Source organism: Prionailurus bengalensis, chromosome A1 (genome assembly GCF_016509475.1).
Source record: "Prionailurus bengalensis isolate Pbe53 chromosome A1, Fcat_Pben_1.1_paternal_pri, whole genome shotgun sequence".
In the NCBI taxonomy this organism is placed as follows: domain Eukaryota; kingdom Metazoa; phylum Chordata; class Mammalia; order Carnivora; family Felidae; genus Prionailurus; species Prionailurus bengalensis.
The window spans coordinates 157,510,225-157,527,083 of NC_057343.1; the positions used below are offsets into that span (position 1 = coordinate 157,510,225).

At 37.3% G+C, this 16,859-nt stretch overlaps 1 protein-coding gene across 4 annotated transcripts in view; it reads right to left on the bottom strand.

The window, feature by feature from the left end:
- MCTP1 (multiple C2 and transmembrane domain containing 1) overlaps positions 1-16,859 on the bottom strand; it is a 531,752-nt gene that overhangs the window by 66,535 nt on the left and 448,358 nt on the right. For all 4 annotated transcript variants that reach the window (XM_043593772.1, XM_043593790.1, XM_043593780.1 and 1 more), the window contains one exon: positions 6,315-6,368. In XM_043593772.1, coding sequence (XP_043449707.1) covers positions 6,315-6,368 — 54 coding nt within the window. The remainder of the gene's footprint in view (positions 1-6,314; positions 6,369-16,859) is intronic.

The window sequence follows — 16,859 nt, forward strand, 5'->3', positions numbered from 1 at the left end:
AGCAGCTCCTTCTGCTGCTGTAGTTCTGGGTCTTCAGCTTCTTCTCGTGCTGTTGAGCCTACATTACAGGGCACACCCTCTCTCGGGCTGCAGAACTTCTGGCAGGACATCTTTGAGGGGTTATTACTCGCTCACCACAGTCCTGCTTAGCTGGTATAGTGGGAAAGGGCTGAATGTACACGAAAGCAGTGTGAAGAACTGGAAACCTAGAAGTAAAGAGCTTCTGGCTGGGGATGGATGCTGTACTCCCTGATTATGCTACCAGAATGCCTAAAGAGCATGTTTAAAGTAATTTGCATCTGTTCTTTGATTTTTATTTTCCAGGAAAAATTAGTTTTAAAGAAGGATAAAGATGCTAAACTTGGAAAACCTGAGTTTCAGCCCTGGCTCTGCCACTTATTATCTGTGTCACCTTTGGCAATGCACCCATGTTTGGCTGGAGCAGTTTCCCCATTTTTAAATTAAGTTGAACTAGGAGGAGCAAGGAGAAGATGGGCTGGGATGTGCTGAGTGTGTGGGGCTGTTTGGAGGATCTTGGGAATTTTATGGGCCCACAAGGGAGTCCTGGAATGAGAAACACCTGGGTGCCCTGGTGCCAGAAGCCCCTAGTTGTGAACTCTTACTAAGGAGTCTGGCTCACAGCACTTATCAAGCAAACCCCAATCCTTGTGGACACCTCCCCTGACACACCTGTCAGAGTCACAAGGCTGCAGAGCTTCACCTTAGGGGTCCAGCCAGGTGGGGCAGATGGGCTCTGGCCCAAGGGCTGTGCAGGGGCAACACCAGCAGAGGCAGGGTAAGGGCAGTGACTGTGCAGGCCAACTCAGAAGACTTCCTGCCTTGCAGGAGGCAGAAAGCCATGGGGCAGCAAGGCATCCTTCTGACACTTCTCTTCGGCATCCTCTAGTGTGAATGTTGCTATGATTCTAGATGAAGTAGAGTGTTCCTGCTGACTCAAGGTCAGTGTGCTATCTATCACCTTAGCGGGTCTGAGCACCAATACATCCCCTAAAGGAGGAATGGACCCTTCCTTGCTTTTTGCCTATTTTATTCTTTTTTGTTCTTCTCCCGACAAGGAAGCAACAAGGGGAAAGAACATGTTTCCCATCAGGCTTTCTGCATGCCCAACCACCCCTCACCCCAGAGAACTAGATAATAAGTAGGACATACTGTACTATAATTCAGTTTAAAATATAAAGTTTACCTCAGTAAAATATATTTCAGTTTGTATCTCTGGTATGAGATGTTTCCTACAATCTTTGAAAGGATGTGTCTGTGCAGGCAGGCTTTCCTAATTTGTTTACTGTAAGATAGTTATGGCATTGCCTGGCAATAGATACATACAAGGAACACAAAGACTGTTCCATTTTTGTTCCAGAGCCTGAGTGGATCTAGATGCAGTGGCAGAATTCTAAGATGACTGCCAAGATTCCTACTTCCTGGTGTATATGTTCTGTATAATCCCCTCACTTTGTAGGGGAAGGGAATTAGGAATATAATGGTATAGCCATCCCATGATTAGGTTATATCAGATGGCACAGTGGGCTTCAAGAAAGAATTATCTTTGGTCGGCATGATCTAATTAGGTGAACCCTTAAAAGGAACTAGGCTCTTCCTGAAGAAAGAGAGTTAAAGTGTTCGAGAGATTTGACAAAAGGGAGCTTCTCCATGGATGGATATAAAGATGGGAGGGACCATGGAAAGTAACCAGTGGGAGTGAAAAGCCAACAAGAAAACAAAGGCTTCAGTCCTCCAAATATAAGGAACTGAATTCTCTCAACAAACCGAATGAGCTTGGAAGTGGATTCTTCTGCAGAGCCTCAGATGAGAACTCAGCCTGACACCTTGAGTGTGAGATTCTGAGCAGAGAGCCCAGTTGAGCCATGCCTAGACTTCTGACCTGCTGAGTTGAGAGCTAATACATGTGGCTTGTTTGAAGCCTCTAAGTTTGTGGTCATTTGCAATGCAGCAATAGAAAACTAATAAACTAATACAATGCTATTCCAGTTAAATGTGAATTAAGATTTTTTTAAATAATTTTTTTTCTTGACTTCTCTTTCCCTGCCTTTCTCCAAAGCTTTGATCGGCTCCCCACCATGTAATTGTTTCATGGAATATAACTAGGACATGTTGCCAGATTAGAATCTTCTTCTATCACATATCAGAGGTATCTACCCCCCCCCACCCCATCCTTGATTTGAGATGCAGAGATGTATGCATCCTGGGTATATTGTATACATTTGTAGGGCTGGAGAATCAAAGCAGAAAACAGAGATTTCAAGAATTAAAGCAAACAATCTGTGTATTTTGAAGTAACTCAGATATGTTTCATTCATTGCATCTAGTTATCTTGAAACACAGTAACCTTGACATAATGGCCGAGGAAAAAGGAGAAGCAATGCAAGCATAAATGCCTGAACACTTTAATATCTTTTATCAATAAACATTAGTAGTATGCCATGCGTCTGAATCCATGCTTATCCTGAGGAAAACCTGCATTCTATCTTCTGCTTCCTGATATTGCAGCTGGATCCCATTACAAGGGTAGAACACACCATGGGAAGCATGCCTAAACTTTTTAAGCTACAAAACGAAAGCTGATCTTCATTAATTAGATGTCTAGATTATGCAGATTGACCAATGTATTATTATAAATAACATGGTCAAAAACACTATTAGATGGCTTATTGATAGGTCCACCTAGGTAATGTAGCTAAGCCTTAAGTATTTACTAAGATATTCTATTAACCACAAAGGCAGGATTTGGTGTCAGGTCAAAAATCAGATCAAACTGTGACTTTGTGGCTGATGGCTGAGAGAAGGCTCTACAACAAAGGGAACTGAGAACAAAGTAGGATGTCTTTCTAACATTTAATTCAGGAGAAATTTCATCTCCGGTAGAGCTTCATCTAGTACTACTACATAATGCAGATAAGTGAAACAAGTCAATGATTCATTCATAACTAAGAACCACCATTTAAAACCCATCTTCTCTGCCTTTGTGAAAACCGTGGAATTGGATTAAGAGAGAAGCCACCCAACTTTAGATTCAGGCAAATGTGGACAATGGATCCTAGAATGAAGGCTAAGTCTGAGGATCACAAACTCTCACCTGAGTGATTAGCTGTTTTAATAAAAAAAGGAGGACATACGAAAAAAAAAATCCTCAAAAGCCCATCGCATGGAAAAGCTTTAGGATCTGGGGTTCCAGGTGAATCGTGACTTAGCTTTTACTAACTTTAACCAAAGTCTTCCCAGGTGCTGAAGTTAGCACTAAAGAAAAGCTCTTACGAAACTGTTATGCAAAGTAATTATAATCTGTGTCCGCTTCAACTTCTTGTACCTGTGTCTTTGCCATCTATATAATTATGTTGAGGGAAAACACTTCGAGCTGAAATGAAATAAACGACTTCGGTTTATGCCCACACGGACCTTGTCAAGTAGCCAATGACTTGCCCTTTCATTGTGAGTGACTAATATCAATGCTGGCTCTAAAGAAAGACACTTTTCATAATCGCCCAACAATCTGCTAAGTGAAAACATATGGATAGGCTTAGGCAAAGCCTGCCAGGGGTCTTTGCTGAATGGAAAACAGGTGCTCTCATTCTGTGCCACGTAATACCCCATTTACCCCCAAGTCCAAAGGTTATAGGACTAATAGCTGCCTTGTGGTAATCAGGGAAAGCCCAGAAACCAGCCTTGGTGTAACATCTGGGACATATTTTACATACTTGCAACATATGCTTCAGGTTCAATTAAAGTGAGGCTTTGGCACATTTATTAATCTTTTTTACTTTTATCCTATAAGAGGACTCACTGACCTGACCCCACTATTATGCCATATGAGAAAACAGAGAAATAATGAGAGCTAGAGGTCAGTGCCTGCTCATATGGCAAAAAACACATTTGTTTTCTCCTGAAATTCCATTACGCACAACTCTATACACAAACTTTAAACAGAGGAACCAATGAATTTTTTAAAGTAGGAAATTACCCTTCTCTCACTCAGACACACTGATAGCCAAGACTTACAACCTTTGCCACTATGACAGCCACTCAAGAGACGGAAGCTGGTAAATGGAAACTTGAAGGATCTTTTCATATTTTCATTTCTTATGGTAAAAACTTTCTATTTTAACACGTCCACTCTAGGATTCTTCCATTACGCAAGCCCCTAAAAGTCTTTTGTAAATTATTATACTTGAGATTTTCTTTTTGTTCAGGTATGATTTTTATGCTATCAATTGCATTGTGACTGGAAAAGAAAAGCCTCCTTATATATCCCTCGAATAAAGGGTTGGATTTATGAAAATCAGCTCACAACCCTTTCATATGGAAAACACACTGTTTGTCAGCGTCCTGCACGCAAGAATACAGTAGAATTCACACAGTAATTTAAGCACTCACTTTCAATCAACTCTGGTAACCAGATCTGCAAATGTGTTAGAACCAGGGTGTCATTTCCAGACCCCTAAACACTAGACGACAATAGATGCCACTCCAGAGACCTGGTGCTGTTTCCACCTGGCATGCTCCACTCAACATCTAGGTTTTAGGGAGGTGGTTAACCAAGTGTTATTTGCTTCCCACTCCTAACATCCTCTTTGTTTAAAAAAATGACCATAAAGGGGAGATTAGTGGTTTGGAGTAGCAACAAACTGGCTAAAAAAAAATACAGGTTGACTTCAAGCAGGGACATTGAAGTACTAGACTTCACTAAGGGTTTCCATTTATTAACATTTCTGGAGAAACGCCCGCTGCTGGAATGAATCTTTATGGTGGCTTTAATAATAAAGCAGCAACAAGCAAGGGAAAATAGCCATAAATGGATGGCAGCTCAGTGTTTATCAGCAGAGAAATGATGATTCAGGGCTGGCATGTTGAGTTAAAATACAAGCTCTCTACCGCTCTAACACTGACCTTAACAATAAATCATATCATTTATTGCCAGAAGTGTATGTTCATGTTATTTAACATTAAAAACAAGCACATACATGTTTTTGTAGGAAGGAGATTTTGTTAGTTTATGTTTGATGATGTCACTAATGAGTAAATGATATACAGAAGAAAAATTTCACATAAAATCTCTATCAATTTAAAAATATTTGGAACAACATTAGATTGGAGAAAGTGTGTGTGTGTGTGTGTGTGTGTGTGTGTGTCTATGTTTTCATTCTCCTTCTAGCATTGAATATTAGTCAAGAAAAAATCATGTGGGAGTTTGACTAATCGCTGTGAATTTTTTTTAACATTTCTAATGCTTGCTTCCAGCATGTGAATTCTTATACAAGGATATAACTGTACATCTCTACTAGAATCAAAGGTCAAGGGCATAAATTAAGATATACTGTTGTTCTCCTTTATTCCAAAAATTCACTGCTTTATTATAATAGAAATCAGATTCCAGTGAAGGTCAAAATCTGGTTTTGTATGCCAAACAATTTGGAAATAATGATGATATTCTCTCTTCCCTCCCAATCTCACTCTAGCACCTTTTAGATTTTCGATCTAGAAATGCCCAAGGATTTTGCTAAACCAGCATCACTATCCTCCTTGCCATAAAAAGACTTTCTTCTGACCCGAGACACCACCACCACAGTGGTTCAAGGTCATCCTAATTCATCCCTCCAGTTATCCCCTCTCCACACAGGACACAGCCAATCCAAGCGATTCCAGAAACTAGCTGGTTTTTTTTTTTTTTTTTTTTTTTTTTTACCGTGGTCATCATTCCCATGCCAACCAGCAATCACAAAATAACCTGTCAACGGGCTTTCCTGACCAAGGAGCCACAGGGCTACCCCAAGTCAAGTCTAGGCAAGGACCGTGAGCACTGGATTATGTAAATGCCCTCTGAAGCCCTCCACACACACGTGTGTTCTTTTGCTGAGCAATTCTTTGAAAATTACAGATGACAACATCCATGTTGAACTTAAGCAGGCTGCTATTTTTTCACTTCTCTCTTCCTCCGAAGTGTAGCCCAATTTGTAATACTCAAGATAGGACAAATTTTTGCCCTTCAAAAACAGTTGTCACTGCTGTTATCTTCACGAGAGCTATCAAGTTTCAGACAAGCTGAATTATTTTTTTTTGTTCCTGGCAGAAAAATATTTGACCCAGCTCTGGACAAAAGCGAAGAGGATTTATAGCCCTCTCTCCTTCTTTGCAACATGCAGTGGCATTGTTAGGATGATAAACAGCGCTGTCCAATTTTCTGGACTCAAACACTTCAACTCCTTTTTTAACTGTCTGTGAAAACAGTGTCATGTCTACATTTCCCCATCCCCTGGTACCCAAGTGCTGGGAAAGATAATTACCTTGTCATCTTTGTCATCTTCTTCTTCCTCGTCCTCCAGCATGTCCTCCACTACCTGCAGACAGAAACAGAAGTCATTTTCGTGCTCTTAAGAGGAGAGAATTTTGTTCTGTCATTTTGAACCTTTTGGAAATGAAAACTTTATTAACATTTGAAACAGATTCATGGAGAGGGACTATTTGATCTAGAGATAGGGATTAGGGAAATGCTCTGCCTTTAATTGATTGAAACCAGGGAAGTGGATACCACTCAGGGAAACCCTATTTGTGTGAAATGTTCCGTGACAACTTAAAGAATTTGAACTATGCATAAGGTAAACTAACATTAATTTGAGAGATGCTTTAAATCAGGAACTTTCCTTTTTTACCTACTCCACTGTCTGTATTAATGAGGCACTTTAAGTTTGGAGCTAGATAACTAAGCAGAATCCAACTCTGCTATTTCGAATTCACTTTTCACCAAGCTTTAAGTATACTGTCTGTTTGTCGATTTATGCTGGTGGTCTATGGCATAAAGCTAGTATCTTCCATGGCTCAAATTTTACTTTTAAAAAATTTTTTTATTGAACACATTTGATGTGTAACATTGCATAAGTTTAAAGTATGCTGTGTGTTACTTGGACACATTTATATGTTGTAATATGTTTGCTAATGTAGCAGTATTTATATTACATAATTATAGTATACTATTAGTGCCTATGTTCATTATACTGTGCATCAGATCTTGATGGCCTACTTAATACCTGTCATAAGCTTGTACCCTTAAACACCATCACTGCTATCCCTGCCATCCATTCCGTGGTAACCACCATTTTACTATCTTTTTGTATACGTTTGAATTTTTTAGATACCATGTATAAATGCTATCATATAGTACCAGTCTTCCTCTGACTTATCTTGGTTATAATGTGCTCAAGGTCCAGCCATGTTCTCACAAAAGGGAGGCTATCTTCTTGTCTTGTAACTGAATAGCATTCCTCTGCATATACATGCCACATCTTTTTCACCCATTCACCTGTTGATGGGCATTTGGGTTGTTTCCATATATTGGCAACATATAGGGAATCATGCTGCAGTAAACATGTTAGCACAGATAATTTTTCGATATCCTGTGTTCATTTCCTTTGGGTATATATTTAGAAGCATAATTGTTGGACCATATGGCAGATCTATTTTTATTTTTTTGAGGAAACTCCACATTGTTTTCCATAGTGTTGTAACCAATTTATATTCCTACCAATAGTGTATAAAGTTCTATATTCACCACATCCTCAAGAGGACCTATCGTCTCTTCCTGATGACAGCCATTCTAAGAGACGTTCATTAACTCATTGAGACTTTGATATAGCGATGGTATTGCATTGTGGTTTAGGTTTGCATTTCCTTGATAGTAGTGATGTTAAGCATCTTTTCATCTGTCTGTTGGTCATTTTGATGTTCTCTTTGGAAAGTTGTCTATTTAGTTCTTCTGCCTATTTTTATTTATTCATTCATTCCTTCATTCATTCATTTATAAATATTTATTTAGTATTGAGAGAGAGAGAGAAAGTGAGAGAAGGCACAAGCAGGGGAGGGGCAGAGAGAGAGAGGGAGACACAGGATCAGCATCTGAAGCAGGCCATAGGCTCTGAGCTGTCAGCACAGAGCCAGTAGAGGGGCTCGAACTCACCAACTATGAGATCATGACCTGAGATGAATTTGGACGCTTAACCAACTGAGCCACCCTGGGTGTCCCTCTTCTGCCTAGTTTTAAATTGGATTGTTTGTTTGTTGTTGTTGTTGTTGTTGTTAGGGAGTTGAGTTCTTCAGATATTTTGGATATTAATCCCTTATCTGATATATTGTTTGCAAAAGTTTTCTCCCATTCTGTAGGTGGTCTTTTTATTGTGTTAAATCATTTGTTCCACTGTGCAGAGCTTTTGAGTTTGAGGTAGTCTCATTTGTTTATTTTTTCTTCTGTTGTTTGTGGTTTTGGGGTCATCAAGGCTCAAATTTTAATTCTTATGTATAAATGTCAACTTTTGACTATCTCTCTGTATTTTTGATTTTGTGGGTTACCAGAAACTCTAATTTTAATTCTTGATTTTACACAAGGATTACACTATGAGAATGGACAATAAAAGAACATTAGAAATGTATTCAATCATCAAACGTATAGGATATGTATAGGATATGTATAAATAACCCCTATAGGTAGATATTTTAATGAATGTATTTTTTATGACTCCTAGTTTCCTTACTTCAACTTAATGCAATCTTCATTTTGGATTTGTCAAATAATTTGCCCTTTCCTTGATTAATATGTAACTGTGGTATTACAAATGGGATTTCACTCTGTCAGGTGTTTTATTATGGTTTTATGTACCTACACACACTACACTCACTCTCTCTCTCTCCATGGAAACCAAAAATTTTAAAAAACTTTGGGGAGGGTTGGTATTCAGGTAAGTGCTAACTTCTGATTGAATTTATGCCATTTCATATAATTTCTAATTCTTGTGGTGCTTTGCTTTTTTATCCAGTCTGTATCTCGATTTCTGAATAAACTTGATAGAATCATGGTTATTAAATATTTTTAAATCTTTCTCCCAGAGCTCACAACTTTAAAAGATAGAGGAGACAGCTAGTGCTTCTTTCATGTGGCTTATGATACAGACAGGAATATGTTATGAGTGAAAACTTCAATAGCTAAGACTGTATTATGCAAAGAGCTACACAAACTGAGATAACATGTCAGGACTTCCAGTGATCTAATAATTGTTCTCAAATATTCTAAAAGCATTAACTTATTTAAAATAATAGCCCAAACACAAACTTCCATTTCTCATAAACCAATAGAGAACCTAAAGCATCTGACAGCTTGTGAGCTTGTTCCTAATTTTTTTTTTTTAATTTTAGAGAGAGAGAAAGAGAGTGAGAGAGCCCAAGCAGGTGAGAGGGGCAGAAGGGGATAGAGAATGTGTCCCATGCAGGCTCTACACTCAGCGTAGAGCATGATGCAGGGCTTGATCTCACGACCTTAGGATCATGACCTGAGCTGAAGTCAAGAGTTAGACACTCAACCAACTGAACCACCCAGGTGTTCTGAGATTGTTCCTAATTTAATGGCCTGCTTTAAATCTTCTATTGTATGGTAGAATTTTGTGGTCTTTCATTTGGACATTCAGCATTTCAAAAGAACCATAATAGTACAAAGTACTGTTTCCAATATCTGGTGAGAGTTTACACTTATTTTGAAGACATATAAAGCAATTAAACCTCACCAAGAAAGGACTCTTAACATTACTTCTAACTATACTCAGCAACTCCATGAGCATTTTTATAAAGCTCCTTGTCCAAGAAACACAGTGCTAGGTAATGCAGGAATATAAAGATGAAAAACACAGAAATTTCATCTATACTCATGTCAGCCTTCAAGAGGTTTATAATCCAATAGAATTTAAATGGAGCCTATAAGCTAATCTTTCATGTTGGCTTTTAATTTCCTGCAATTTTGAAGTATTCAGAAGTATATAGACAGTAATAGTAACAATGTATAATCAAGGTGCTATAAGCTAGGCAATTCCAAATTGGGCTAGTTTTGATGGAGGTTTAAATAGGAGAAACAGCGACAGTATTTCAGTACATTGCATTCTTCCAAAGAATTCACCTAACACAGCAAGTAGCTGAAATAGAACTCAAATCCAGACAGTGGGATAGCACAGAGGCAGTTCTCACCCCTTGCTCAATTATTGGGGCAGGGGATGAAGTCACCTAACTCTCGTAAGTTTTATTAAAATGATTACAATTTTGTATCTCTAATAAAACGAGTTTAAAAGTTTTGATTTAGATTAAGTAATTTTTTTAGGCTGGTCATTATTATCCGTTTTTATTTTTCAGTAAAAGTTGTATACATTTGAAGTATAAAACAGAATGATGTGGTGTGGTTAAGTCATGTTTTCCTTAAATTACCCACACAAAGTCATTTATCAAAAGAAATGAATAGTACAGTATACTTTTATTCCTGTGCATAAACTCAGTGTTTTCACTAGTTATTATTAAAAATGTATTATATGCCTCTCTTTAGTATGTATGATCAGACTGCAGGTGCTAGGAAAGAAAAATGGTGTCAGATTGTGCCTAACAGATTGCAAGGGGCATACTAATGTTCAAGAAATATTTGTTGATAGAATGAATAAATGATTGCATCAACAATTCTTAGTATCTCTTTTTTTTGTTTTCTTTTATAGTTTTTATTGATTTATTTATTTTAAGAGAGGGAGAGAGAGACAGAGAGACAGAGAGAGGTGGAGAGGGACAGAGAAGGAGAGAGAGAGAATCCCAAACAGGCTCTGTGTTGTCAGTGCAAAGCCTGACGTGGGGCTTGATCTCAGGAACCTTGAGATCATGATCTGAGCTGAAATCAAGAGTTGGCCGCTTAATCGACCAAGCTACCCAGGTGCCCATATTCTTTATGTCTTTCAATAGGCTTTTATGTAAAAGAACTGAACTAGCTCACAGAAGTGAACTAACTTGTCTGGAAAGACCTACACCTAATCAGTGATACAGATTAATAAAAGCAAATATTCAAAACGCCTTCAAATATTTGCCTGGACACAGAAACCATAAGTATTTAACCTTTAATATTTGGAGATTTGTACTACCTTCAAGTTAATTTTCAAAATTCCCAAGTATTATTGAAACAAAACAAGCCAATAGCTTAATTTACACAATTTCCAAATCAGCTGTGGATCTTATGTTCAAGAACAACTCAAAGAGGTCTTCAGAATCAGGCTCTTCATTTGCAAAACCCAAACTGTTCTTACCCTGCACAAGTGGGTAATTGGCTACGCACAATTGCTCTACAAATGTGCAGCCAGAACCACCCAATACAACCATTTGCTTTTACATTTGGCAGAAAAGTGTTGTGTTAGCGAGAGGCCTTTGTGTTGTGTTTTAGCGCTCTAGTGAGGGCTTTTCCCCTTCTCCAGTGCCTTTTTAATGTTACATCATAAACATCTACAAACGAGGATTTATAATACTGATGCTTTCCTATGGATGCCTTTAAGCTGCTTCAGAATTATCCCACTATTACATTTTGCTCAGGTGAAGTTAAGGTGGCTTCGAAAATGGAGATAATAGCACCTATCCCACAGTGTTGATTAAGGATCCAATGAAATCATGTGTTTAAAGTCCTTAGCACAGTTTCCGTATTGAAGTAAGTGTTCAGAAATGTTAGCTATTAGTGAAACGAAAAATAGCATCAAGAATATTTTAAACAGTAATTTTTAAAAATTATGTATTTTTTTTCCTGGGCAAAATATTCAGTCTTCTTAATGACATACAAAATTTCGATTCATGTTTCACAGACACTAAGAAACACACAATGGGACACAGGTAGAGGCTTGCATAAGTATTCCCAATTAAAATGATAATGCTTTTGCTAATTTTCAGGTGTTAACGGTCCAATAAAATGGAAGGCTATGAAGGCAAAAGTGTCTCAGAAGTGGGGCTGTGCTTGGAGACGTGAGCCCTGGCCAAATGCAATGAATACTGAAAATGCAGACCGAGCTTTTCAAAACAAACTGTATGTATTACTGAAGTGCATTTAATGACTGCACAAAACCGCAACCTTTCCCAGAGAACTCAAACAACACCTACCATTTTGAAAGAGTGTGCTGGAGTTGAACACTTAAAAAAGGAAAACAAAATAAAGGAGGCTTCGTCTCAAACTCCAGCTCCTTCCTCTTCAAATCAAACCCCATGAGGACTACATAGTTTTGTTTGCAAGTATATTAAGTTCAGTTGCCTAAACATTTGTCAACAATAATTTAATAACAACACATATGCAGGATTTCCTTGAGAAAAAAAATACATGTGTTAAAAAAAGATACATTTTTACCAAGTTTTTTTTTCTCCCCCCTTTCCCTTTTCTTCAAGGGGGATAGCTCAGACCGGCTCTAGAATTCTCTTTCCAAATTATGCTTTCTGATACCTTGCTTGAAAGCAAGTAGTATTAATCAAACAAAGGAAGGGCACTAGGGAAATCAGAAAGATGTAATGCAAGCAGTTAAAAGTGACATGACCTTCTGTAATGTCGCTCGTCACAGACTTATATGCCACACGCTGGAGGAAGGTCTTGAAAGAAACTGATTCCCTGGTACTATTCCTTGAACGTAATACTAATAAAGATGACATTTTTAAAAACACACGTAGACAGCCCCAAATGCAGCATGCCAGCTACACTACAGCCAAAGAATAAGCAGATAATGTTGTTTTTAAAAGCCTAATATTTCTTCCTTCATATTCCATATTTGCTGAACACTTGTCATTAACATATAAAACATAATATGTGGCTGCACTTTTTAAAAATCCATTTTCAAATGGAGCAAGATTGCATCTATAGAATCTATATGTTATAGAGTTGCATAGGAGCTCTTTTCAGATTATGACTTTTAATTATAATTCAACACAACTTAAATGCTTTATGATTTGCAAGGAAATAAAAATTTTATTTGGCTGAAAATGTTAATAATGGTGCTGGTAATCTGAATAAAAACATGACATGTTTAATGTTACTGCACCAGACAATGATATATAAGGGAAGGGAACAAGGGATGTGGAAAAGGATGACTGAGGTGGCGAAGGGATGAGAAAAAGTGGACTCGGGTAAACTTCATTGTTAAAGTCATCATGGAGCACTGAATCCCAATTACTGCTTTTTAATGCCAGTTTAGGGTGCATGTTTTAAGACAAAACTGACCAAAGGGGATTAAAACGCCCATCAATAATTCTAGAAACACTCTGTATGATGATTTTCCCAGGAATGAAGTCTTCCACTTATTTATAACTCTTTAAAGAAAAAGGAGCCAAAAGGATCCTGGCTATGTCACTCTTGTGAGATGAGGATTGAGTACCACAAGGCCAGAAACTCTCAAAAGCCAAAGCTGACACAAACCGGGTTCTTTCATCTGTTTACTTTTTTCCTGGGGAATAATCTTTGAATTAAATAGATGTTTTGCTATGTTCAGAATGAATAGTTGCACAATTCAAATTGCTTTACTCAAACACGGTCTATAAAAAAGCAACACATTTAAATTAAAGAAGAAATCACTGCTGTCCAGATGTGCAACTGCATGTTAAAAAATTAAAGAAAGAAAATTGTCACAAAAGAAAGAAGTTTCATATTTAATTTCATATTCATAGAACATCCAAATGTGTACAGATGCTTATATTTGGACACATTACAAACTAAATGCCTATTTCCACCCTAGAGATACAGAGGAATTTGGAGAGAACGGTATTCTTCAACATGGTCTGGAGTTCATTTATACCATTTTGTGTGTGCATAAACCAAGCAGAGCATGCATTTGTGTGCCAATGAATTTATTACATGTGTAAATATGTGAAATTATTGAAAGCCTATGGATTGAGAAGATGCCTATAACCAGTCAGATTATTTCAGATCACTGAAAAGTACCAGGGGTCAAGCTAAAGACTTCTGTGGTCAATGAGATCATTATAGGTGTGCTTGGGCTGTCATTTTCACAACAGCACATCTGCTCCTCACGAAATTTTTGAGAAGGAACTTTTGCAAAATGAATGGCGCAATTAAGCTGCACATGTAATTTACTCCACGTTTGCAAGGATAAGAAGAGTCGTAAACAGGTCTGGGATACACTGTTTCATCTAGTATATCTCAAAAGCAACTGGATGTATGATGGCTGCTTAGTTTGATTCACGCTATTAAAGATTTGACCTTGGAGAATTTCAGCCACAGTAGTCATCAAGATAACTGAACCACTAGATGTAATAATAATTAGTGTGATAGGCTTGCCAGTGAGGTTGAATATATTGCAATACAAAAGAAGGCAGACTAAAAAGAAAAGCACTATTACTTACTGCTAAAAGACTTCCTGATTTTCACAGAGACACTCAAATACAATTATTTCTTCTTGCAGAATGCATTTCCTTGGCTCATTCTGGGAAGTGCCGTGTTGTAATTTAGTCTGATTCTTAATAGGAAATGTGGCTTTAATGTGGCTATCAGATGACTTTTGATGCATGCCACTGATTACATATAGCCTGTACTCTGCATCATCAACAACAACATTCTTATTTGCAGTATAATACGCTTTGCTGTAAGGTGCAAGGGCAGTAAATTTACTTTACTGGTCAAGAATATGTAACCTTTTATTTTATTAAGTGTCAGCTTAATATGCAGGAACCCTCTTCCATTATGAAAGACTAAATATAATATAAATTCTATAATCAGTATAAGCATCTTAAATGAATTTCTTTTCATATTTCCTTCTGAGTATTCTTAAATGTTCATTCTTAGACTTACACAAAGCACTGTGAAAGGAATTCTAGTGTTTATTTGAACTATGTCTCCATCTAAAGGCTTCACAATGTATTGTGTTTTTGCTGGCAGGAAAAATTCTAAGCTTGGTGTCTTTAGGATGGTGCATATTAATTTGACTGAGAAGGGAAAAATAGGTCAACTCTTAACCAACAGTGCGCTTTTTAAATAACAATGCTTTTTTGAAACTATTTTTTTTGGTCAGGTTAGAAAGGAAGTATATAAAAAGCCCCCCAAATTGAATTGTTTAATATGCTTTGCGAAGTGAAATTAAAAGATCACTAGATGTAGCGCTAATCTATTTTATAAAATTTAGTATTTTCAAAGGCAAATTTCTCTGTGAACTCAAAGTAAACAGATCTCAAATAAAAAAGAAAATTATGCACTCGAGCCTCTCTCTATAAAACCAGATTTCCTTTCCAGAAGCACAAATTTGTTTAAAAAAAAAAGGAAGGGAGGGGGTACAATTTTAAATGTTTCAAACTCTAAAGCCACCGTAGGAATTTTTATTTTAAGTATCTCATCAAGAGTCCACATTATCCATTTAAAACATTTTCTGCCAAGCAAGAGGAGGGAGCCGTGTGACCTCTGTTAGACTTACCACATCTACATTCTTCTCAGAAACGTGCATTGTTCTAACCCCTGCAGACATGTTGGGGAGCATTAAAGCTGCAATAGTCAAGAAGTTCCTCTTCAGGTAAATGTAAGGTTTAGCACATGGAAGAGAGGAAAATGCTACACTTTGCGAACAACAGAATTTGAAAACAACGGCAACAATCATTTACCTTGGAGATTAATGTTCGCAAACTTTTGGACCATACTGCTCTATTAGGTTTGACTCACTTTTTACAGAAATTCACCGCTACTATTTTAAGCAGTCTGTTGGGGGTAATGGAGGGGTGAGGGGAATAGGTGGACATGTGTGGAGAAAAATATTCCGACACTAATTTGATTTTCTTTTTCTTTTGTTCTTCTTGTGCCTAGAATATTTTGAAGCCTGAGAACATTATGTGAGAAGAATCTAACTTTGAAAAGAGACTGCGTTTTGAATGTCAAAAAATCATAGTCAGAAAACTTTAGTTTTTTTCTTTATATCCTTTTTCTATAAATAATAATGATAAAAATATTTTTTATCTCTTTTTGTAAAGAATAATCACCTCACAAAAGAAAGCCCATGTGGGTTTAGACCTACATTTGAACTGGAAAGAATGTCTGTGGTGAATGGCGAATTGTAGCATAAAAGCCTGAATGAAAAGAATGTTCACGAAACCTCACATAAAACCTCCGTAACCGTTTTATCATGAGCTTCCCACAATATAACACAAGAGCTCTATATTCTAGGAAAAGCTTGCCTGGTCCACTTATCATGTCTGCTTTATGTAGTGTACTGTATGATTGCTAAATTAGTGCATAATGCATTTATAATATTTATAGTACCAACATTTAGTTAAATAACCTTTATGTAAGATTTATGTTGATTTTTTTTATTTCTCATTTAATGGCAAATTATGAAGAGCATGTTTCATAAAGATAATTCTCCATTTAAATTCATCAGTCCATTAAATATTAAAATTATGTTTCTGATGCAATCGAGAACAAATTTGTCCAGCTTCAGTGATTATTTGCACTCATAAAAATTAGGCTTGATTAATAAAATTTAAATGCTTGATTAAGTTGACATTTTCATGTTCTATTCTGATTTATTAAAATTAGTCCCTGTGCCCAGGCCTGGTACGCTAGTGTGGGTTTACCTTCCTCCTTCTCTTAGTCGACATCCAGAGAGAGGCTGTTAGGAAGGTGTATTGTGCTTTTGGACTCAAAGTTGGTTTCAGAAAAATGCCCTGTTCCTTGCTCACAGTGCTGCTGGCCCTGGTCTTTATGCATTGTGCATGGTGGAGGTTTGTATTACAATAAACAAGAAAAATGTTTCTTTCAAATATCTATTGATATGATCTGGAAAACGGCATTTATTTATGGTATTTCTGTAAAACCAGTTATGAAGAAGCTTTCATCTGTAGAGGATGGGTCAAATTTCTTCATCTGCTTTTTTTTTCTGATACAAAGTACAGTTTTTATATTTGTGGGACTTCCATACACATAGCAGGGGGGTTATAGCACAGGAAGTCTTTCTGTGACAGTGCTGTCTTTGTCTATAAGCCTAAAACCAAGACTGATGGTCATAGAAAACCATCCTCTTCAAGAGCAT